This window comes from Trichosurus vulpecula, chromosome 4 (genome assembly GCF_011100635.1).
Source record: "Trichosurus vulpecula isolate mTriVul1 chromosome 4, mTriVul1.pri, whole genome shotgun sequence".
Taxonomy (NCBI): Eukaryota; Metazoa; Chordata; class Mammalia; order Diprotodontia; family Phalangeridae; genus Trichosurus; species Trichosurus vulpecula.
Genome location: NC_050576.1, coordinates 296,442,587 through 296,466,057, shown reverse-complemented (window position 1 = coordinate 296,466,057; position 23,471 = coordinate 296,442,587). Strand labels below are relative to the sequence as shown.

At 41.1% G+C, this 23,471-nt stretch overlaps 1 protein-coding gene across 2 annotated transcripts in view; it reads left to right on the top strand.

The window, feature by feature from the left end:
• Positions 1-23,261, top strand: part of PARD3B (par-3 family cell polarity regulator beta) — a 1,291,066-nt gene extending 1,267,805 nt beyond the window's left edge. The window contains exon 23 of one of the 2 annotated variants that reach the window (XM_036754801.1): positions 16,967-23,261. In XM_036754801.1, the coding sequence (XP_036610696.1) occupies positions 16,967-17,321 (355 nt within the window). In that variant the 3' untranslated portion in view covers positions 17,322-23,261. The remainder of the gene's footprint in view (positions 1-16,966) is intronic. The other variant, XM_036754802.1, reaches the window with a different exon arrangement.
• The last annotated feature ends 210 nt before the right edge of the window (positions 23,262-23,471 follow it).

The window sequence follows — 23,471 nt, the reverse complement described above, 5'->3', positions numbered from 1 at the left end:
AAAACATTTGACACGTTGGCAAATGGTAAATAACTGATATATTTGCAAATGGATCTTTAGTTTTAAATCACTTCAGCATTTACTTTTAATTAATGCCTTTACATTACACTACACATACTTGTAAACATTTGCTACTCTATTATGAGGTTCGTATAAATTATTAAAACCATAGCTTCCTGACTAACTTGAAACTCCCCTGGTTGTTGTGTTTCGTGTGGACAGCACAGTATGAAAGGAAACAAATATACTTAATATCAGTCCGTTTCATACCAGGACCAAATCCCACTGAAATCAAAGCAGCAACAGGAGTGGACTGCAAGGATAAATTTACAGTTCTCTTTGAATTGTTCAAGGAACAAATCAATAAATCAGTGAGTTAGAGAACAAATGTAGGGTAGAATAACATCTAAAGAAGCTCCTGATAAAAGCTTTCAAAAAAAAAAAAAAGCAACTACTGGTCTCTGGACCTGAGCACTAGTTCACATAAAAAAAAGGAAGTGGCCAGCAGTGGAAAGAGACTTGAAAGACACATGACTGTGAGTAACTGTATTCAATATTTGACTGTTTTGAAATTCTACAAAGTTGGGGGTGGGGAAAAGCTGCAGCCACCATCAGCCCTCTCTACAATCCTTCATTTCCTTGAATGTGATTTCCCCAGGCAACAAAGCCCAGGATGGGACCATGACAGGCAGAGTAGACAGAAAAGTCACATCACACCAAAGGGAAGGATGACAAAGGATATTTTAATTTCAATAAAAGATGATTTGAAAATAAAAGGTTTGTAATGCCATTAATAATAACCCGTTTTTACTAGCCATGTAATGATTAGCTAGAGCATTAAGAGACCAAGGCAGAATGGTGAGAAGCTCAGCAGAAGTCATTATTACCTAAGACTCCTTTAATAACTTTTATTATTTGTTGAAAATCATAGCAACAATACAGTTCAGTAACCTTTGTGCTTTAAATCCATTTCGTCTAAAAAATGAAAGCTGAATAGAATTGGATATTATGTAGAATCTTTCAATGCTGATGATATCGCAAAAGTGCTTGGCAGAATAATGAGTTAGATACTGATAGCTGGGAAAACTGAATTAGGCAAATGGCACCACCATTGTGTGCACCAGCTCAGCCTCAGCCTGCAGCTTTGGAACTTACTTAAGAGAGAAAGAATATGAAGGCTGAGCCTAATTTTCTTCAGTGCTTTTGTTAAAAGAATCACAAGGGTCTTAGAGTCTATCTCAAAATGAACAGAGAGAGGCAGAGAGAACTTCCATGTATTTATTTTAATGGACCCAACTATGGTTTAGTTGGTGTGTGGGTATTCATTTCTACCACTATAACTCCATATCATTTATCCATGTCATATTTTGCCTTAATCTTCCCCAAATTCATCTTCTGGGGATGAGCCTCTCCACTTTTAGCTCTCTCTCTAAGAGCAGACAGTCTAGGCCAGGGCATACTTGAAGCTATTTCTTATCAGTTGCCCTGCCAGAATTTATGGTCTACTGACATAGCCTTGAGCCCCCAGGTCCATCTCCATGCCATGATGAGGCATTAGAATAAGATTTGTCAGAAGGCTTCATTTTGTTTTAATCTCATAAAGGGATTTGGCACTGTATGCTAGAAACAAATATTCCCCAAAGTTACGCATTTACTCCTCCCATGTTTTTTTCATGGAGTCAAATTGTTAACCCTCTTCAAGCCTACTCACCAATTTCTGCTATTTATTGGGGCATGTTTTTGAAACTCATTTCTCTATCTTAGTGGAATATCTGTTGATTACTATCTCCCCTCTATCTTCTCTCTCATTCTTCCTCCTGCTCCCTGCCTTCTCCTCTTTAATGTAATTTAGTAAACATTTATTAATTACCTGTTATATGCAAAGTTGGGAACAAATATACTTGCAACATAATTGATATTTCAATGTTTTAAGAGCTTATTTTGAAGTTTTAAGAATTTAATTCAGTGATTATTAATTAATCAGTAATAATGCTAATAGCTAACATTTACATAGTGTGCCAGGCACTGTGCTAAGTGCTTTACAACTATAATCTCATTGGATCCTCACAGTATCCCTGGGAGGTAAGTGCTATTATTACCCCCATTTTAGAGGAGGAAACTGATGAAAAAGAGGTTAAGTGACTTGCCCAGGATCACACAGCTAGTAAGTATCTGAGGTTAGATTTGAACTCAGTCTTCCTGACTCCCAATCCAGCACTGTCTGCACTTGGGTGCCACCTAGCTCCCCGAGTTGAATGTAAGCTCTTTGGAGGGAGGGGACTTTTTTTCTCTTGGTATCCCTAAGACGTAGCGCATAATTGGTGATTAATCAATATTTCTTAAGTGAATATTTGTTGAAGAACTTGTTTTTTGTTTTGTTTTGTTTTTGTTAAAGAATTTGTTAAATACACTCCCAAACAGAAGGACACTGGGACCAAATACAGTCAGAAGTAAGGGTCATCTTCTGTTAGCAGTTACTAGGACTAGAAAACCTTCCAGTCCCTCTGCCTGACCTTCACTTCTGATTTTCCTGATTCTGCCTTTTGACTTTCATCTTGCTAAGTACTTTCTGGACTGGGAGGCACCCAACCCCAGCACCCCAAAACTGTTCCTCTCCTCCTCCCTGCACTACCCCATTTAAACTCTGGGAAGCCCAGTTCCACGTTTGAAACGTTTAAAAACACATCCTAGCCTTTTAACCTTGTGAAACATAGATAGACCAGAAAATTTAAGAGCAAATTGTACCCAGGCCTTTACTAGTTCTTAGTAAACATCCACAAACAAATTTCTAAGCCTAATCCAGTTGCCCAAGATTAACTTTGAGAGCTTGTGAGTTTACTTGAAAATATAAATGGTCACATGGAACCAAATTCATCTGTGTTTGGAAATTGTGACTGGCTTTCATTTGAGGACAATGCAGTTGTGCCTGAAGTTGCTTCAAAGTCTGAGGCAGCTGGCCAGATGTTTGTACGGTTAAATTGTACCCAAGTCTTTCATACAGCATGTTCCAAGGCAGTTATTATATTCCTTTCTGAAACTGGCCCATAATAACCTTCCAATAAAACAGGAAGCAATTGATTTTTCTACTGATGAAACTTGATTCTCCCCTGTTTCCATGCTGCCCGAGGATGTTCTGACATGTTTTGTCCTCCCATCTCTCCTTCATAGTGTAATGTCTGATAATCATCATTCCCCCCATCTATGTGCTCTCTGTATAGGCACCTTCTCACATACCAGCACAAACCCCCTTTGTGGTACGGTGCTATAATAACCTCCCTTTAAACAGATATTCTTTTATATTCTTAGTTACAAAGGAAGGTAGGGGAGAAGCAGGGACATATTTGGTGATATAAAAACAAAAGCTATCAATAAAAACTCAAAAAAATAGAAAGATATAATTTCTAGAATTTTTGAGGCCAGAGTGAAAAGGGTTGGGGTGGGGACATGGCCAGAACATACAATTAGGGAGGCATACAGTTCATGGGAAAGAAGATCTGGAGGTTTTAACGGATTGTCAACAGTCTGACGTAGCAGCTCCCAGTACTAAAGTGAGCTTAGACTTAAGCAGGTTTAGGGCAGCTAGGTGGCAAAGTGGATAGAGCACTGGACTTGGAATCAGGAAGACTCATCTTTCTGAGTTCAAATCTGGCCTCTGATACTTACAAACTGTTTGACCCTGGGTGAGTTACTTAACTCTGTTTGCCTCCATTTCCTCATCTGTAAAATGAGCTTGGAGGAAGCAGTACCAAACCACTCCAGTATCTTTGCCAAGAAAACCCCCCAATGGGGTCACAAAGGGTTGGACATGACTGAAATGTCTGATGACAGGATTATTATTCAGAATGACGTGGTGATAGTCTTGCTATGCTCTGCCCTGTGCTATTGCAACCCACCTGGAGTGCTGTGTTCAGTTCCAAACACCACATTTTTTGGTGGGGGGTAGGGGTGGGGAGATCATTGTTAGAAGCAGCATGGTACAATACAATGCAATCCTGGGATTTAGAGTTAGAGGACCTGAGTTCCAATCCCAATTCTGCTGCTTCTAAGCTGTGTGACCTTGGGCAAGTCACTGAACTTTTATTTGCCTCGTTTTCCTCATCTGTAAAATTGAAGGAGTTGGACCAAATGGCCTCTTTAGTCCTTCCTAACTCTGAATGATGATCCTGGGATTCTAAGCTGGAGAATATCAAGAGGAGTGTCATGAAGCTGTGCAGAGCCCCAAAGACAATGTCCTGTGGAGAGAGTCTGAAGAGACTAGAGATGTTAACCTGGAGAAGAGAAAACGGAAGTGGGATGTGATAGATGTTCTTAAGTATTTGGAAGGACTGTCATGTGAAAGACTGATTAGATTTATTCTAATTAACACCCCCCCACAAAAAAAAAGCGGCCAGAATTTGGAACGAGGGGTAAAAGTTGGAGAGAAAGAGAGATCTCAGCTTGATGCAAAGAAACACTTCTAGCAATTATAGTCTTCCAAAATGCAATGGAATGCCTTGGAAGGTAGTTGGTTCCCCCTCCCTTGGGGCCCTCAATAGAAGTCTGGATGACCATTCATTGGGACCGTTGTGGAAGAGATTCCTGTCTAGGTGCAGGCCCCCAAGATTCCTTTTATTCTTAAGATTCTGAATGGTTCCCCTCCCCTGCCCCAAGTCCCAGGGCAGAGGAGTTGGGAAATGAGAAGGAATTAAAATGTATAGACTTTAGAGGCAGGGACCTATAAAGATCATCTCATATAACCCTTTTCTTTTAGAGATGAGGAAGCTGAGTCCCGGGGAAGTTAAATGGTTTCCCCAAAGTCACGCATTTACACTTCCCATGCTTTTTCATGGAGTCAAATTGCTAACCCTCTTCCAGCCCACTCACCAATCTCTGCTATTTATTGGGGCAGGTTTTTAAAACTCATTTCTCCATCTTAGTGGAATATCTAATGCTTATCATTCCCCCGCTCCATCTCCTCTCTCCTTCTTCCTCCTGCTCCCTGCCTTCTCTTTAATGTAATTTAGTAAACATTTATTAATTACCTGTTATATGCAAAGTGCCGGAGGAGACTTAAAGAAAACACAGCCTTTGCTTTTGAATTCAGTCTGGAGGAGTGGAATAATACATGCATAAATAACTATAATGCAAAATAGAATCTGACAGGTGTGCATAAAAGAGGAATGAACCCAGCTACCAACAGAAGAGGCCATCTCGGTACAGATACACCTTTCTGTCTCATTTTGCCAAATGTTCAGTTTCCAAGTCCACATGGGTTGTTCCCTGTTCATGAAACTACCACTCTCAAACACCTGGCAAACCTCACTATCTCCTCCTAGTCCAACCCCTCCCTGGAGAAATCTCCTTTGGCTGAATAGCATCTGTAGGTGGCTATTTTCCCAGCTCAACCTCATTTTGCCTATGTCCTTGATCTTCTTGACCACCAGGATAGCTCAGGCTTGTTGTAAGTTACTTATTTCACCTCATCTCTCGCTCTTCCAGTCTATCTGACATGCCCCCTGCCAAGTGGAATCTTCTAGCACATATTCAATTGTGTCTCGTTGCTTCTTGTGTCTCATGAGTAGGTTTCCATTGCCTAACAAATAGCTACCACTCCTCAGCTGGCTTTCGGGGCCTCCATACCCTGGCCTAATGTATCTTTCCAATCTTTTGTTCCATTAACCATTCTATGCCCCTGTCAAACTGGACTTCAAAAAGGCATTTCTTCTCTCCCCAAGTCTTTTGCATTCTTATATTAATGTCGTAATAAAATAGGACACAGTGTTAGTTAAAGTTAAAAATGTCACATCCATATGTGGACATTATTACCCAGGGTATTGTATAAAGCAAACCATCACTGTTACATGGCCAGGACCAGTAAAGTTGATGTCTTCAATGAAGCACTTTTGTTTTTATATTTACATTTCAAAAATGTTTCAAAATTTTTCAAAAACCTTGTCTGTACAACTTGACAATAGTTGATGCTACTTAATGCCAGCCCTTTGTGCTTAGGCCTACGAATGGAAATTTAAACTTGACTGCTTGTGGTTGTATTCATCAGTTTTCCACGTTTAGTTCCTTTCTTCCTTCTTTTCCTTCTTGCCTCAAATGTGGTTTGATAGAAAGCTCAATGACTCTAGAGTCAGAAGAACCTGGGTTCTAATCCAGATTGACCCTCATTACCACCTGTGTCACCTTAGTTAAGTTATATAGGTGCTCTGCGTCTCAGTTTCTTCATCTATGAAATGATAGGGCTGGTCTCTAAGACTCTAGGGATCTCTAAGCTCAAAATCTGTGACCCTCTGTGATTCCTTTTCCCACTTCCAGGATAATACTGCTTTCAAGTCCCCTCTCAAATTGCAGCTTCTTCATGAAGCCTTTTCTAATCTCCTAATCAGATTATGATTCTTCTCTTCTCTAAACAACCATAATACTTTGGAGGAACAAGGTAACATATGTGAAATGCTTTGCAATACTTAAAGTACTATGTAAATTTCAACTATTAAGTCAAAGTCAACAAGCATTTATTAAGCACCGTCTATATGCCAGGCACTATTATTATCAGGTGGCACAGTGGATAGAGTGCCAGGCCTAGAGTCAGGATGACTCATCTTCCTAGTTCAAATCTGGCCTCAGACACTTACTAGCTGTGTGACCCTGGGTGAGTCATTTAACTCTGTTTACCTCAGTTTCCTCATGTGTAAAATGAGCTAGAAAAAGAAAGGGCAAACCACTCCAGTACCTCTGCCAAGAAAACCCCAAATGAGGCCATGGAGAGTCAGACATGACTGAAAAAGACTGAACGCCAACAAAGGATCATAGAGCTAGATCAGGAAGGCCCAGAGTTAGAAAGCTCTGAGGCCAGCTAGCCCAGCCCCATTGTTTGACAGATAAAGAAGCTAAAACCCAGGGAGGCAGTTTGCCCAGAGGAGGGATATAACCCTAGTTTCTTTGACTCCAAAGACAGTGGATCCCATAGTACTTAACTGCTTTTTATTAGAGAAAAAACTAGTTTCTGTGGCAGAAATCTTCCAGCCTTGTTATTAGTAGTAAATGCTGCTCCTGCCACAATTTGCCATCCTGTTGTGGCATCTGCTTGGCAGAATTCTAGACCACATCGCTGTACCAGTCACGTAAAAATATTCTGCATCATGCCACATTTAAAAGCAACTCTACAAAATTAAGTCCTAAGCAAGTATGTATGCCATAACGCAGGCATACATACTTGCACTACTGACGTTGCCTACATTTCTGTCTTTGAATTTTTGATCCTAAGTATTTCAGTAGCAAAAACTGGTTGATAATTAAATTCTTCCCATATCTTAATAAAGTATACATTTTGCTTTCTTCTTCGTATAAGCAGCAATATTTAAGAGTCACACTGTGCTGCTTATCCTTAGGGTACAGGAGTTGTAATAGTGTAATACCAAAGACAGTTTTACCCTCCCGAAATTTGATTATGTAGTTTTAGAAATCATTCGGGGTGGGGAGGTGATTAAGGATTAGATGTGGACACCTTATCATAAATATTTTATCCATTTATCTAGAAAAAATTTTCAAAATCCAAAATTTTTCCTCTATCTAAAACAAAATTTCAAAATCCAAAATTTTTCATCTATCAGGGGAGAAAAAGTGACTGCAGAAGACAAATTAATTGTATGGGAGCAGGACTGATCAATTGATTCCCCCACCCACTAATTTGATTAAATTAATGGATATGAAGGAACATAATAGGGAAAATGAGGCGTTAAGGATTTTCCCTTTTTAGACTTTTGATTGGTTGCATTTACAGCTTGTAAAGAGGGGAAACTTTTGAGTGGCTCACATGTGGAGTTAGTAACCTATATGCTGATTGTAAAGATTGTAAAACTGGGAGTGGCCCAGTAGGGGGTGCTATAAAAACAACAGACCTTCACATCTCTAGAGAATATCTGGTGCTTCTGCATTGGGAAGAATAAGGAAAAATAAGAAAGAAAAGGAAATAGGAAATTCATACCTTCCAAATGGCGAACTCTGGTAGCCTCTGAAGCCTAACCTTGGAGATCTACCAATGACTCTCCCATCACCATGGAGTGAAATAAGGAAACATTTAAATAATTAGGGTCTAGAACCAGGGGTCTTAGGGGAAAATAAACAAATAAATAAATAATCAAATGATAAGTTCTTTTGCATTGTCATTCTGTCTGATTAAAAACCAGAATCTTTTGAGAAGACCCCAAGACATTTGTAAAGCCAACAGCAAGTACTCTCCAACTGGATTCAAATGCATGAAGTCCTGAGCTCATTCTGAAAGCTCTCCCCTTATGCATTAACTTTGGATCATTAAATCCTATGGTATCCACCTTCTGTAATCCTCTCTCACCCCTAAAAAGGGCAAAAAAAGGATTAAAAAAAAGTCTGAGTGCGCCCTTTTTGTACCTGCTGAACTGGTGCCCATGAGTTCGGAATTCATCTTCCCCTAACCCATCCCCACCACTACTTGTTAATAACAAAATTGATATCAGGCTGTGTGTGTGTGTGTGTGTGTGTGTGTGTGTGTGTGTGTGTGTGTTGGGGGGCGGGGGGCAAGGTTATAACTCCAGAACAGAAGCAAAAATGAGATGTGAATTTAGCAACTGTCTTCTTAAATAGACCTCTTCTCCCACCCCTTCCCATTGCTCAGTAATTGTCACCTCTTTTTAAATTCCAAAGAAATGTTGTGAAAGAAAATCTGAAAATGGTCACATCTGTATCTGAACTTTATCTCCACTAAAATCTTCCACCAACTGCCAGGGCCCCCTCCTCATAATGCAAAGGGAAACCGGAGTGGTGAAAGTTAGAAATTTTTCCACAGTCTTTTTTGTAACACAGGTCATCAAATGATCATTATATTTTATAGTTCTGTAAAGTCTATAGAAGTTGAAGCTATGTAATATACATTGCAGAGTGTTCCCCTAATCCTGGCCGACCACATTCGTGCCTGGACCAGGGGATAAAGGCCTGGTAACGGGAAACCCGACACTATAGGAATTCCAAACACAGTCCTCAAACTAAAAACAGCCCTCTCTCTCTGCCCATGGCATGTTCTACTTGAGAGCCTGGGATTGTATTAGTTTACATTATCTGATTTTTTTTTTTTTTTTTGCTGTACATTGTTTGGAAAAGAACAGGAGTAGAAGGTACCTATATCAGCTCAAGCCTCAAAGAATCCATAGGTGGTATATTTGTGGTGGACATGATGTTGTGAGCTCTTTGCCCCTGGCTGAGAGATGCAGGCAGCTCATGCAGATGGCACCAATGATTTCAGGCCATTCAGTTGCCCTCCACTTGGGCACCAAACTTGGTTCTCAAAAACTATGTGCCTCCCTACTGTTTTTTAGCTTTATTTTTTTAAAAAAATGATCATGGGTTAAGGATCTGTTTGATACTTGCCTCATTTCTTTCTGTGTACACAGAGTGCTTTATAAGACTCAAAAGAGCTCCAGTCTGCTACTCAGGAGTTTTATAAGTAATGACTTTAATGCTTTGTGCGGGGAAGGAAAATATCTACGTTTCCTTTTACTTGTCAATCAGTTCTGGCTTTTTAACTCTTATACCTTGTGTTTCTCTGAGCTTCTTCCAGCTGGTCTCTCTTCCCTTCACTATTTCCCAACTCACTAACTCTCCTCTATCCCCCTAAAAGAGAAACTTATTGAGATATCCAAGATGTATCTAGGGCCACCAGGCACCACTTAAGCCTTTGGAGGATTCGAGAATCTTGAGTCTCTGAATTAGGAACTCTGCCACCAGAACCCGATTGTCAATGCTGAAAGCCTTCTGATGCAACTTGCAAGATTCTTGTTCTTTACACTATATTTGCCAAACCTGAGTCAAATGACTAAATTTGCAGTAAAAATTATGGACAGACTAATATGGTATCATAATAAAAATTGTATTAATGAATGGCCATAGCCATTCTGTAACTGATATCCTTGTATCCAGCTCATTCTCATTGATTTGTGGAGTCATTGTAGTACCATTGTCCCTAAGTCCTCTTAGAAGGTCATTGATGATAGGACTTAAAAGACCACAGAACCTTATTTGTTCTTCTTTCATCTTACCTGCCCTTTCTCTAACCCATCCTCCACACAGCTGCCAAAGTGATTTTTCTAAAGCATAGATCTGAATATATCACTCCCTTCCTCAATGAACTCCAGTGGCTCCCTATTTCCTCTAGAATCAACTACAGACTCTCCTTTTGGACATTTAAAGCCTTTCACAGTTTGGCTCCAGACTGCCTTCCTCGACTTACTACTCCTCATTCTCCTCAGTTACGCTAAAGTTTAGCCAAACTGGCCTACTTTTCTGTTTTTCACATACAACATTCCATGTCTTGCATCCATCACTTGGTCTAGGCTCTTCTCCAGGCCTGGAATCCACTCTCTGTTTATTTTTACATCTTAGAATGCCTAGCTCCTTCACAATGAAACTCTAGCACCACCTCCTACGTGAATTCTTGCCTGGTTCCCCCAGCTGCAGGGGAGGGGGTTCTCTTCCACCCCTAAATTACCCTGCATTATTTTGTCTATTTTGTGTACTTCCTTATATGTGTGTTTGTTGTTTCATCCTATAGAATGCAAAGTGATTGAAGGTAGGAGCTGTTCCATTTTTATCTTTCTATCCTGAACAACTGCTACATAATAAACACTTGTAGATCATTGGATTGATTGACCCTTCTGCCTATCAGAAAGGGGTAGAGTCCTGGGCAAGCCATTTTCCAAAGAAAACGAACATTTTTCCCCCTCTTTGCAGAAATGATTATGGTATCCTTGTGTAATATTTTAAATGGGAAGAAGGTTTTTTTTATTCTTTTGGAAAAATAGTAACATGCATAGATAGAGCTCACAAGGTCTCATGAAAAATGAGATGTCTTAAAATAGTGATGCATTCCCTATTTGGATCAAAATCTCCAGAGGAGGTTGCTCCTGGATTTCTCACTGTAGGTACTATGCATGCAGCAGTCTCTATGATTAGTATTTATGATGGCCCAGAATGGTATTGGTTTATATGTTTATCCGCAAAGATAAGGTTCCAAACCAGTAAAGAAACCACTATCAGGGAAGCTAAAGATGAGCAGAGCTATCATGTAATCTCCCTCTTCTCCTTCCTTTATCTTTTGCCAACATCCTGTAATTATTAAGGGGGGAGTTTTACCTTCAGGCTTAAACATCCTTTAAAAAAAAGGCTAGTAAGTGTACTCCAAAGAGATCAGTAACAAAAAGGAAAGGCCCCAAATACATCAAAATATTTATGAGCACTCTTGGTGATAGCAAAGAACCAAAAACAAAGTAGATGCCCCTTGATCGTGGAATGCCTACATCAGTTATGGGATGCAAAGGTGATGTGACATTAAGTATTATGTCATAAGAAATGACGAACATGATGTATGTTCCCAGAGAAGCATGGGAAGTCTTACATAAACATTGTGATGCAGGACCAGGAAAACAATATACACAATGACTTCAAGAAAGTAAGTGCAAGCAGCAGCTAGGTGGCACAGTACATAGAGCACCAGCCTTGGAGTCAGGAGAACCTGAGTTCAGATTTGGCCTCAGACACTTAGTAGCTGTGTAACCCTGGAAAAGTCATTTAACGCTAATTGCCTCAAAAAAGAAGTAAATGGAAGAAGAATAAACAAACAAAAACAATCAAAACCAAATGCTACGAAATCATAGTGATCAAGATTTACCCTAAATAAAAATTATAAGATGACGAGTCCTTCACCTGGGCCTTTTATAGAAGTAGGGGACCATAGGTGTGATCCTGACTATAATGGCAGATTTTTTTTAATGTGTTTCTTAGTTTTATGGAACTTTTTTCTCCTTTTTTTTTCATTTCTTCATACCACATTGAAAATTCACAAAGAAACAGAGATGATGCAAAAACATAAATATGGATAAAATTATTTTTTGAAAGAGCAATTATGTGGGCAAGCACTTAGAAATCTTTTTGCTCAGAAAAAAAAGTATCTAGTAGGTTAAAGAAAAATGTCTACAAGAAATCTCCAAGCAAGAAGGTACTATGAATATCAGAGACCCTAAAAGGAGAAATATTCAGTGTCTTTAGCACTCTTTGAAACACTAACTCTGCGTGTTTTCATAGGCCAGCATATTGTTTTTCTTCTCTCCCCAAAAGATAACTGTTATGATGGATTTTACAGGATAATATGGTTTCCATTATTTTGTTCTTGACAAAGAACAGCCACCTCACTCTTGGTTTCTACCACATGTAAGCACAAGTTCCAGTCATAAAGTTTCCCCTCAAAGGAAACTAGGAACGGGATCGTGAAATCATCTCGGACTCTGCCCTGTCTGCCCATAGGAAAATGAAACCTCACTTTTCCCTTCTGTGAAAGTTGGACCCTGTCACAACAGTGAGGTGTGTGAGAAGAGATACCAATTGTCTTCAACGCCTGCAGTGAGTCGGGATTGTATCTCGGAGGGTGGCTTCCGCCCCTTCAGCACTTAGTCTGGCTTGTCTCACCAAAAAAACAACCCAGAGTGCCTGTCTTTTATAATGTGCTGTTTTAACAGAGAAGAGTCTCCAGGGAGAGAACAGGACCCTAAAAGTCCAAGGCCTGGAATTCCTCCTTTCTCTCTTTCCATTTTAAACAGGAAACATTCTCACTAAGAGACTCCAGAGGGAGGGTTGGTTGTATGTTCATTTTGAGGCAGATAATGTTTGTGCGTTGCGTATGTCAGTGATTTACCCTGTGGGCTTAAAGCGAGTGCAGGAAAACCACGTTTCACTTCATGCCGAGAAAGCTCTTCAGGGGAGTTGCGGAGGAAACACAGGTTAAGGCCTTATTTTTTTCTAAGTGTTTTGGAAATCTCCAGCATGGACAAAAAGAAAAATTGGAGCTGGTAAGGGAAAGACTCCAATTCTAAGATGAAAGATGTCATGGATACTGAAAACATTCTCAAATGAAATAACCTTCAAACAGAAAAGAGAGATGAAATAGCAATCCTGTTTTCCCTCAGACCAGCAGCAACAGATGAGATATTTGTATCTCATGTGCCAAGGGAGGTAGGGTGCCCAGAGTATTATGGAATAAAACTTCACTAAAACAGCACCTTCTCCAGGAGACCTTCCTTGGTTGGTCACAACCTTTGCCCTCATATGTCACATAGCGTTTAGTTTAGTGGCCCTCTAAATGAAGGAGTTCTTGTTCTTGTTTATGTCAGGGACCCCTTTGGCAGTATAGTGAAACTTGTGGAATAACTTTTTAAAATTTATAATTGAAGGAAATGCAAATTTCTAGGTAGAGGTTAGGAAAAATGGAGATTTTTTTCCCCTTTCAAATTCATGCCTCCCACCCCCACCCCCACCCCCAAAATCTCCCTACTCTCATGATAAGAACTACTACAATGTAATAACTATTTAGTGTCCCTTTTATTCCACTAGACTGAAACCTTCTTGATGGTTCATCATTTCATAGATGTCAAGCATATCATTTTGCGGATAAGCAAAGTGAGGATACTTGCCACCATACAACAAAGTATTTGTATTGCAGCGATCTCTATTTATTGTCTTATATCTTCTGTGGCATCTAGGTAACACACAGCTTTTATGCATTAGCTAGAAAATTAGTTAGGAAGTTGAAAGACCCAAGTTCAAATCCAGCCTCATTTACTTACTACCTGTATGATAGATAGATAGATAGACAGACAGACAGGCAGGCAGGCAGGCACGCAGATAGATAGATAGATAGATAGATAGATAGATAGATAGATAGATAGATAGATAGATAGATAGATAGATAAACGGGAGGACAGGCGGATGGACAGACAGACAGGCAGAGAGAGAGAGAGAGAGATGGATAGATGGATGGATGTGGATAGATGATATGTAGATATAGGTACATGATAGAATGATGATAGAGATGGATAAATAGATAGATACATAGATAGATAGATAGAAGTGTTCTGGCAAAACCTTGGATTTGGAGGTAGAGGTCCTGTGTTCATGTCCTGAGTCTTCCACTTTGCAGCTGCAAGACTTTAGACAAGTCACCTTCATCTCCCTAAGCCAAGCCTGTTTCATAATGATGTAGCACAGTTCACATGACTTCTCTTCCCTACTTCAGAGTGCTCTTATGAGGATCAAATGAGATAATGTAAATAAAATGCTTTGTAAAGTGTAAAGAGCTATATAAATATCAGCTAGACAGCAATGGATGAAGCTCTGGACTTGGAGTAAGGAAGACACTTACTAACAGTTTGACCCTGGGGAAGGCACTTAATCTCTGTCTGACTCCATTTTCCTACCTGTAAAATGCAGGTGATAATAGCACCTCTCTCTCAAGATGAGACAATATTTGTAAAGTGCTTTGCAAACCTTAAAGATATTATTATTACTGCTTGTTGTAGGCATTTTCAAATAAACCAACATTCATGTAGGAAAGGCAATGTTGCCTAATGGGTAAAGGGTCAGGCTAACAGTCAGGAAGGCCTAGATTCAGGCCTCAAGGATAGAATGCTGGCTAGAAGTCAGAAAGATCCTAATTCTGATCCCACTTTAAACACTTAACTACCTGTGTAACCTGGGCAAGTCATTTAGCCTCTTTTGACCTTAATTTCTCCATAAGTAAAGTGAAGGGCTTAGATTCGATTACTTTTAAGGTCCCTGTTAGCTTTAACCTCTAATCCTATGAAAAAGAGCTGTGAGACCTTGGGCCAGTCACTTAACTGCTCAGCGCCTCAGACAACTCCCTAAAACTATAATTTAGAGATGAATAGGCAATTTGCATTGGTGGAGGGAGATCCCACCCCAGGAGTTCTCTGCACGATTGGAATCACAGCCCTGAACCAAATGTTTAATGAACATAAAACAGCTTACTTTCATTTGCTGACAACTGTCCCAAGTTAAATGGGACACGGCAGGAGCATCAATCATCATGATGCCTGGTAGAATTAAGACGTAGGAAGATAAAAGGGGGGCTTCCCCGGCACATTTGTAGGGCTATACTCACATGCTCACATGTTGCTTGTCACAAGCACCAGAGCTTGTCAAATCCTCACTGATTCAGGAAGCTCACAGAGCTGTTTTACCCTCAGCCTCCCCAACTTCTAGGGTGTTTTCCTCCCCGTCTGGCAGCCGGTTGAATTAACCACAGCTACTGTCTTCTTCTCTCCCAGCCCTTCCCTTCAGGAGCTCCAGCCTTTTGGAGTTCTGAAGCTAAGAGAGCTTGTCAGACTGATGTGTTTAAGTTGCTGTTTTTGTTTTCTTAAAAAGAAAAGGGGAGGGGCGAGTGGCAGTGGGGAAGGAGCAGGGAGGTGTGAATATCCATGCACAGAAGGTTTATGAGATTGGCAAAGCTGCAAACTGAACTCATCTGTTTATCCCCGGGCTAGATAAGATGCAGTCATCTGCACATTGTTTAAAGACTTTCTGCTCCTGTTACAGCAAATGGAATAGGAGAGGCTTCCTGTCTTCCAGTGGGAAGATGGGTAGGGGCTGTGGGAGGAGGGAGGAAGGCTGTGTTCACTTCTCACTCACCCCAGACTCTTTTGCTAGCCTACACATGGAAGGGTATGCATCCAGCAACTGGTTTGGTTCTTGCCAAGCAGTTAGGTAGTTTATGTCCAGAGTGTAGTGTGGCAATAACTCTTACCCAAAATCTGCGATTTTAATATCATTTGTTTCCAATTGTTTTTTTCTAATTTGAGCCTCTCCTCCCCCGTGTCGTAGCATCCTAAGGAAAGAGCAGACCACAGGGAAAAGTGGAGGCTGCCAGGAGTGGCTTCCAGAGTTCGGTGACTTTGGTGCCTTTAAATTGCCAACACCAAATCTAGAAAAGGAATGGAGGCAGATACCATGCCCTTTTCATGTGTTCTCACCATCAATGGGCTTCTGTGAGGGAGATCAGATACAGTCTTGTACTTAGAGTCAGAAAGACCTAGGTTCAATTCGTACCTCAGATACTAATTGTATGACTTCCTATGAGACCTTGGGCAAGTCACTTAACCTCAATCAGTTTCCTCATCTATATAATGGAAATTATAATCGCACCTGCCTCAGAAATGCTGTTACGATTTGTTGCTCAGTGGTGTCGTATTCCTTGTGACCCCGTGGACGCTGGCACGCCAGGCCCTTCTGTCCTCCACTTTCTCTCAAAGTCTGTCCAAGCATGTGTTCATTTTTCCCATGATACCCTTCCCATTTTCTGCCATGCCCTTTTCCTTTTGCCTTCAATCTTTCCCAACATCAGAGTCTTTTCCAGTGAGTCCCACATTCTCAACATGTGGCCAAAGTATTTAAGCTTCAGCTTCATTACTTGACCGTCCAGTGAACAGCCTGAATTAATTTCTTTGAGTATTGGCGGATCTGACCTCCTTGCTGTCCAAGGGGCTTTCCAAAGTCTTCTCCCGCACCATGATTTGAAACATCAAATGTAACAGTATATGCAACTATGAAGAATTTGCAAACATTAAACTGCTATATAAAGGTCAGCTAGTATTACTATGGTAGAGTTTAGACTTAGGAGAAACCTTCAAGTTCATCCAATCTATGGTTTCTCAACCTAGGGTCCCTGAACCCCAAGGAGTCTGTAGATAGATTTCAAGGAGTTTGGATAGGGGGAAAAATTATAACTTCATTTCAGTATAATTAATTTCCTGTGTTTTTATGCATTTTAACACATTATTCTGAGTAGAGGTACATGGGCTTCACCACACTGCTGAAGAAGTCCAGGATAAAAAGGGGAAAAAAAGGGTAAGAACATCTGATCTGGTTTAACTACCTCAGTTTACAAATGAGAAAACTGAGACTTAGTGAGATCGAGTAACTTGCCCAAGGTGACTTAAGGAGTAGAGAACACAGTTTGAATTTAAACTCATGACAAATCCTCTGACATGTAGGGCTGTGAGTCTCTAGGAAATGGAACTTCTCCAGCCCCCTCAAAGAGAACAGAAGTAGCCCTGAGAACCCTGGCTTTTTTTTTCTAACACGTGTCTGTGTTTTTTCTCTCTAGGCGAGGACCTACAGAACCAGCAGATTACCTAACAGGACCTCGGTTGATATACAAGGAAAGGGAACTTCCTTATTACCCAGGAATACAGCCCATTCATCCTCCTAAAGGAAGCTACCCCCGTGCCCAGGATGTGAGGGTGACAGACCTTCGCTATCCTCAGTACTACCCACCCCCTCCAGCCATGCACCACAAAGGACCTTTCCGACAAGACGTCCCACCTTCACCGCCTCAACACCACAGAGTGCCAACATATCACGAAATAGGCAAAACAGGACAGCGGGCAGCCAGCCCAGAACAGTACCCATATAGAGCCCAGGACCCCCGGCAGAAGAACCCCATGACTGCCGCCGTATAGTGGGACACAGGTGGAAAAAAGACGTCTACAATTGCCTTGTTCTTTTTTCCTCTCGGTCCCCCAAAGTCTTCTTGGCTATAAAATTATCTGTGAACTGGAACCGTTCTTTCTGCTGCAGGTACAGATTAGGTTCTTCTCACTGAGGAAATCACTTAAGGCCAATCAGAGGGGAAAAAGGAAGGTACAATATGTCTGATCAGGCCATGAAAACAGTGGTACTGTACATTAAAATGCTTTTAAACCAGTTAAACTCAGAGCAGAAGTGGTAGCTGAAAAGTAAATAACATCGTTAGATACACTAAGTGGAATGTCCCAGAGCTAGATAACATGCACCACTGGACCTTTCCACACATATGAGCCCACGTGCACGTGCGCGCACGCACACACACACACACACACACACACACACACACACACACACAGCAGCTCCTCTGTTAAAGATTACCGCTGGTGTTAAGACAGTCTCTGCTATAGATCCTTATCCATTTGGGAGCCGAAGCAACAGCAGGGTTTTTACAATCAGAAAGCCAGTACCTATGGCCATGGTGTATACAAGACTACAAATCTGGTGCGCCTGGAGTGGGGTTATTATTTTAGCAACAGAAGGAAACAGAAGTGGCTCCTCAGAAGTTTTCTGTCAGAGAAAGACAGTATTTCTTTATCTCTAGTATCTGTCAGGGCCCTGGTACCACTGGTTTGATTGAATGTTTCACAGACTATACCTGCCAACTAGGAAAAGTGCTTGGTAAGCCTGAACTGGCTATAGGAATGGGGGGCCTCAGTTATATTTTCCATTTTCCCGATTAAAAACAGGGTGAGGTAGAAATTCCACATCAGGCCTCAGGAGGAATCCTGAAAATCAGTGAGAGCTGCTGAGAGGCTGGTATTTCAAGGACCGATCAATCATGAGGAAAGGAGCGGGCTCTTGTCACATGCAGCCTAAAGCTATATTCCACAAGGGCATACTTATTCTCTCCTTAGATGGAGGAGCCTGAGAGCCAGCAGGAGGGCCAAAGTTGACCTGGTCCTTCCTCCTTCCTTTCCTCCTTTTCCTGGCCACAATATCAGAGAGGCCCCAGATCTCAGAAGCAGTCCCGGGTTTCCAACCTGTAATTATTTAGCTGCTGTGTCTATTTTAAGGCTCAGACTTCTCTAGATAATCCTCATTTGGGAAGGAAGAGAACCTTCTTGTTGGGCCTCCCTGGATTCAGTGCCCTGGAGGTGCCAATTCAGTAATAAGTGCCAAACAATCCCCATTTGCACTACAGGGAGCTAAATGCCAACCACAGCTGGGAGGAGACTTGTTGGGTCTTTAAAACAAAATGGCCCAGGGAGTGGTGGACAAACAGTATGTGTTCATTAAGGCTGCACTCTGATGTCGATTTGGTTTTGTTTTGAATTTGTGTGTGTGTGTGTTAAGCAAAAGAAGGGGTAGGATGTAGGAAAACACAGTTCTGAAAAACTAACTTTTAAAGGCAAACATAAAGTTAACATAGGAGGTTTTCTTTTTGAAAAGAAAACAAGAAAGGAGAAGATAGCGGGGAGGGATGAAGAGGCCACAAACTGGGGTAATCTTTATCTCTGTCTTCTTAGTAACAGCGGACAAGGCAGTTGGGAGGACCCTAGTAGAGGGAGGGTGTGACAGGACCAGAGATTTCTTTCTATTCCTCAGTTTCCCTAAGAATAAACATGATGTTCCTCATTCTCTGGGAGGTCAATAGAAATCCCATACTGTTAGAGCTGAAGGGAGGGCATCCAATCTATTTGAAAAATGAAAAATCTGAGACTCAGAAAGGAAAAAGTGGCTGTGGTCACACAGGTCAGAGATGACAGTCAGGATTCGAACACACATCTTCTGTCACCAAATCCAGGACTGTGTACTGTACAGCTGAGACTAGGGCTCCAGCATCTCACAACCTAGCTCATTTGACTGCAAAGTATAATGGCAGAGAAGGGATCTTAAGATTTTAAAAATAAATTTAAAAAAAATCTTCCAAGGGCTTTAAGACGGATAAATCGATTGCAGTTCCTTTGAACTCTATGACCATTTTCCACTTATGAATGGACAATTCAAAGATTGTAACTAGACCTAAAATGAGAAAGCAAACAAAGAACTGTTTGAGGAACATTCAAAACCTGGAGGCAGAACAGTTTGTCTAGATCTGGGCCTCTTCAAAAGAAATGCTATAAGACTCTTCAGAGTGCTTGCTTATTCTTTAAAAAAAGAAAAACGGGTCTAGAGGTCACCTTCGACCATTGACCTTGTTACAATGGGGAGGTGGGGTTAAGTGGATTTATTAATTACTGTGCTACTAAACACCAAGGGTCCCTCTATCCCAGATTAATATTTCCTCACTCTCATGTATCTGCGATGTCATCGATATAGGTGTTTACTCAGTCCATGCAGATCACAATCCATCCTCATCTTCTGGTTCATGCTCCCCTAATTATCTTCCACAGGGCATCAACCTACATAATGGAGGCCTTCCCCTTGGTCTTTTTATATTTCATAGGTATCACTTGAGCAGTCTGTAATCTGTTGATCTCTTGCCTAGCCCACCACCTTTTCCAATTATATGTTTCCATGATAATAACATTTATAACAAATAAAATAAAACTGAGTTCCGTCTCTACAAAGTGATAACTGAGAAAAAGCTATGCTGAATGGCAGAAGGAACACTAAAGTAGGAATTAGAAGCACGTGGATCTTCTAATGGCTACGTGACCTTAAGCAAGTCACTTAACCATGGGATTCTAGGACCATTGGTCTAGAACCAGAAGGAACTTAGTTCAGGGCCATCTAGTCCAATGACCTCATTTTACAAATGGAGAAAGAAGCTTAAAAAGAGACTTCAATTTCCTCATCTGTAAAGGAGGTAATCAGTTGGACTTGATGATGTCTGAGGTCCATCCCTCCTTCCACCCCCCCCCCCAAGTTTAGGTTCTAAACAGATTTATAGAGGAAGTGGAGTTTGGTGGGATATCTCTCTCAAATATTCTTAACTACAATTTCCTGTTGGAGACATACCAGGATGTTGCCTTTTCTATCTCTCAGCGTCATGAGCCATCCTGGAACTGTGGAGGATCAGAACCTCATTTGAATTCCTGTTAACAGTACTCAGTGGGAGCTGGGTAAAAAGATCTAACGTGGTTTTTTTTGCCACATTCCAGTACAGGAGCACCTGATTTTATTAAAAGTCCCAGGTTTTCCCACCTGGGAATTAATTATTTGGTTCTTGCTTGTGCTTGTGACTTCACTGGGGATCCACTTGGGTCTTTAAGGCAGTCCTACCTTGGAGGTGCTGATTGAATACTTGTTGTAGAATGCAGATACACCAGGTTGATGGGTGGGCAGGTAGGGAGTGTGCTGAAAGGGATGATGAGGTCTTACCCTCAGGCTTAATAAATGTTGCAAATGAAAAAGACAAAGTAAGGGGAAATGTCCTTTGTAATGGGTCATTAGAAATGAGCTCTTTGGTTTTTTCCTTCTCTGCCCCGCCCCATTTCTAGCTTAGCTCTTATGGGCTGGAAGCCAGAAACTTCAGCTTATTGGTAAAGGATGTGACCACAAAGGGGAACATCTGGATAGAGGGAAGTACCATGAGGTTAAATAGTCTATGGTGGGCAAGAGGAGGGACCTTAATAGAAAGAAAGCCCTCATTTTCACGTTCCCACATGGAAACCCAGCACGTACTCCACCTACTGCACACAGACTGGGTCTGAGCTTCTCTGGAGAAGGCTTTTTGTACTGTGTACACAGTCAATAAAAATGTGGTAACCTCAGGGAAGCAGCCAGTGCCGAGAAGGTCCACTTAAAGTGAGTGAAAAATAAATTAAGATAGTTCCCTTTGCTCCTTTGAAATATAACCCACATCCCATTGGCCCGGCTGGAAAGGAACTAATATTGTATGTTTGTGACAGTGCCTTTATCAAGCCAGGCAACAATTAGAAACAGCTCAGAACTCAAGGGAGGGCTTAATAAATCACTACACAATATATCCCTTCTCAGGGCACCACAGCACCATTTACAGACCTCATCTACAGTATTTAGGAAAAACACAGCATAATCAGCATGGGGTGAAAAACAAACTTCCACTTTATTTATGGCCTTTGGAAAACTCACTCAGTAGTCTTCACATAGCTCAGAACTCCAATAACCCCCCTGGAATGCCATGGCTGGTGCCACTTAGGAAAGACCCATCAAACAAACCCCTTCCTTGCTGTTAATCTGACCCAATAGGTCACTTAGGACTCAAAATGATGTTTTTGCCTTAAGTCAGTAGACATTTTTACAGACCCCTATTTCCCTCCTGTGTTTGAAGGAATAGGTAAAAAGGGTAATATCTGGGAATAGATCATCAGAAATTATAGTGGTAGAAAAATTCTACCCTCCATTAGCAGCAAAAGAAGGAAATATCTCATCAGTGCCTTGGACCTTTGGGCTGCTAGACTATTGCTCTTGGAATAAGGTGGGCAAGGGGGCAAGTTGTGCCTTTCCACAGCACAAAATCCAAGGGTTGAAGATAGGTCATGGTGGTTATGTAAAAAAATTCAGGAAATGGGAGCCAGGCTTATTATTAGAAAACATAGAACTTCAGATGAGTCATCTGATAACAGATTGTTTTTTACCCCTTTATTCATTTTTATTGGGTATTTACAGATGCCCAGAGAGTTAAGTGACCTGCCTAGCATCACATAGCTAGTAAGTATTTTCCGATATGGGTTTTCCTAACTCTAAATCTAGTTTCCTATTTACTTCCTACCACTACTGAGAGGGAACATGGTATGTTGGATACAGAGGGCTGGGTAAGGAATAAGGAAGATTTGGATTCGAATTTAGGGTCTCACACATATACTGACTTTAACAAACCATGGGCAAACTGTCAAACCTCCAGCTACTTCAGGCCACTCTCTGAGCCTACAAAGCAGAGACGTGTAATCAGTCTGCATCAGGTAAAAGAAGGTTTCTACACCAGGAGTTCCGCATGGTGATGGACTCACGAGTCTGGACCAATATGGAAAGCCAGCATCCTTTCCTCTTCCCATGCAAGCTGATCTGAATTCTGAAGGATTTAGAAGGAACGAAAAATATCCCTGATAGATATGGGCTACCTATGGGCCTGAAAAACATCACATAATTTGAAACATTGAGATTCTAAATACAGCTCTTTTGAAAGTGGAGGTCTCTCTACTGGAGAGACTTCTCTCCTGCTTTCTGAGTCCATGAGTCATGCTGTGGCCATATTTGGTGCCATTATGTCAGGAAGAGCCGTTAATAGGAATAACCAAAGATGCTATTTCTCAGCACTCCTCATCCATGTCAGCCTGGGAAGAAATGATAGCCCAGTGATGGTGGAGAAAGGAGTAGTCACTGGAAGAGATCCCTGCAGAGTGAGCTTTGTGATCAGAGAAACCTTGGGCAGACTAAAATTGGTCCCACATCATATATGCAGCCAGGTCTCTTAAAGAGACCATTTTTCTCACCCACATCCCTAAGTCATAATAGCATCCCTCAAGGGCTGATTTTTCAAAGGTGGACTAGAGAGTCCTGATGTTGAGGGAGTTAATGGCCCCTGATTACACTTCTAGCCTGTATCCCTGATTGCAGTGATTTGAGAAAGTATTCTCACTCAGTCTGCACTAACTGGAGTGCCGTTTACTATCAGGATGTAAAAACAAAACCTGTTGTTTATAAACTACTTTTTCTAGTACTTCCTGTGATTTTATGATACCAAATCTGTTCAAAAGTTCTAAAGAAAAATTATGTGAAATCATATTTTGGAATATGGGGGATGAAAGGGGTGGCGTCTTTGCTAAATTTGAAAGATTGTTCCTTTTTGTACCACAGAAAGCATTTGGAATTTTTGTTCCATATGACTATATAAATTGTACTTGGTTTTATTTTGCATTAAAATAAAGCTTTTCAGAGTTCAAACAGTATTGGGTAATAGTGTTCATTTTCACTTGCCATTACTTTGAGTCATGATGCATAAACTAGGCTGGCTTGGACCTCTTTCTACTTGAATTGACCATATGGAACAAAGATGAGGAGTCCAGGAAGTGGTATGAGGACCCTGAAAAGTGGTAGTCTTTCCTCTGAGGGGGTTAAATTGTAGGGCCCTGTCACCAAAGCCATGCCGATACTGTCCT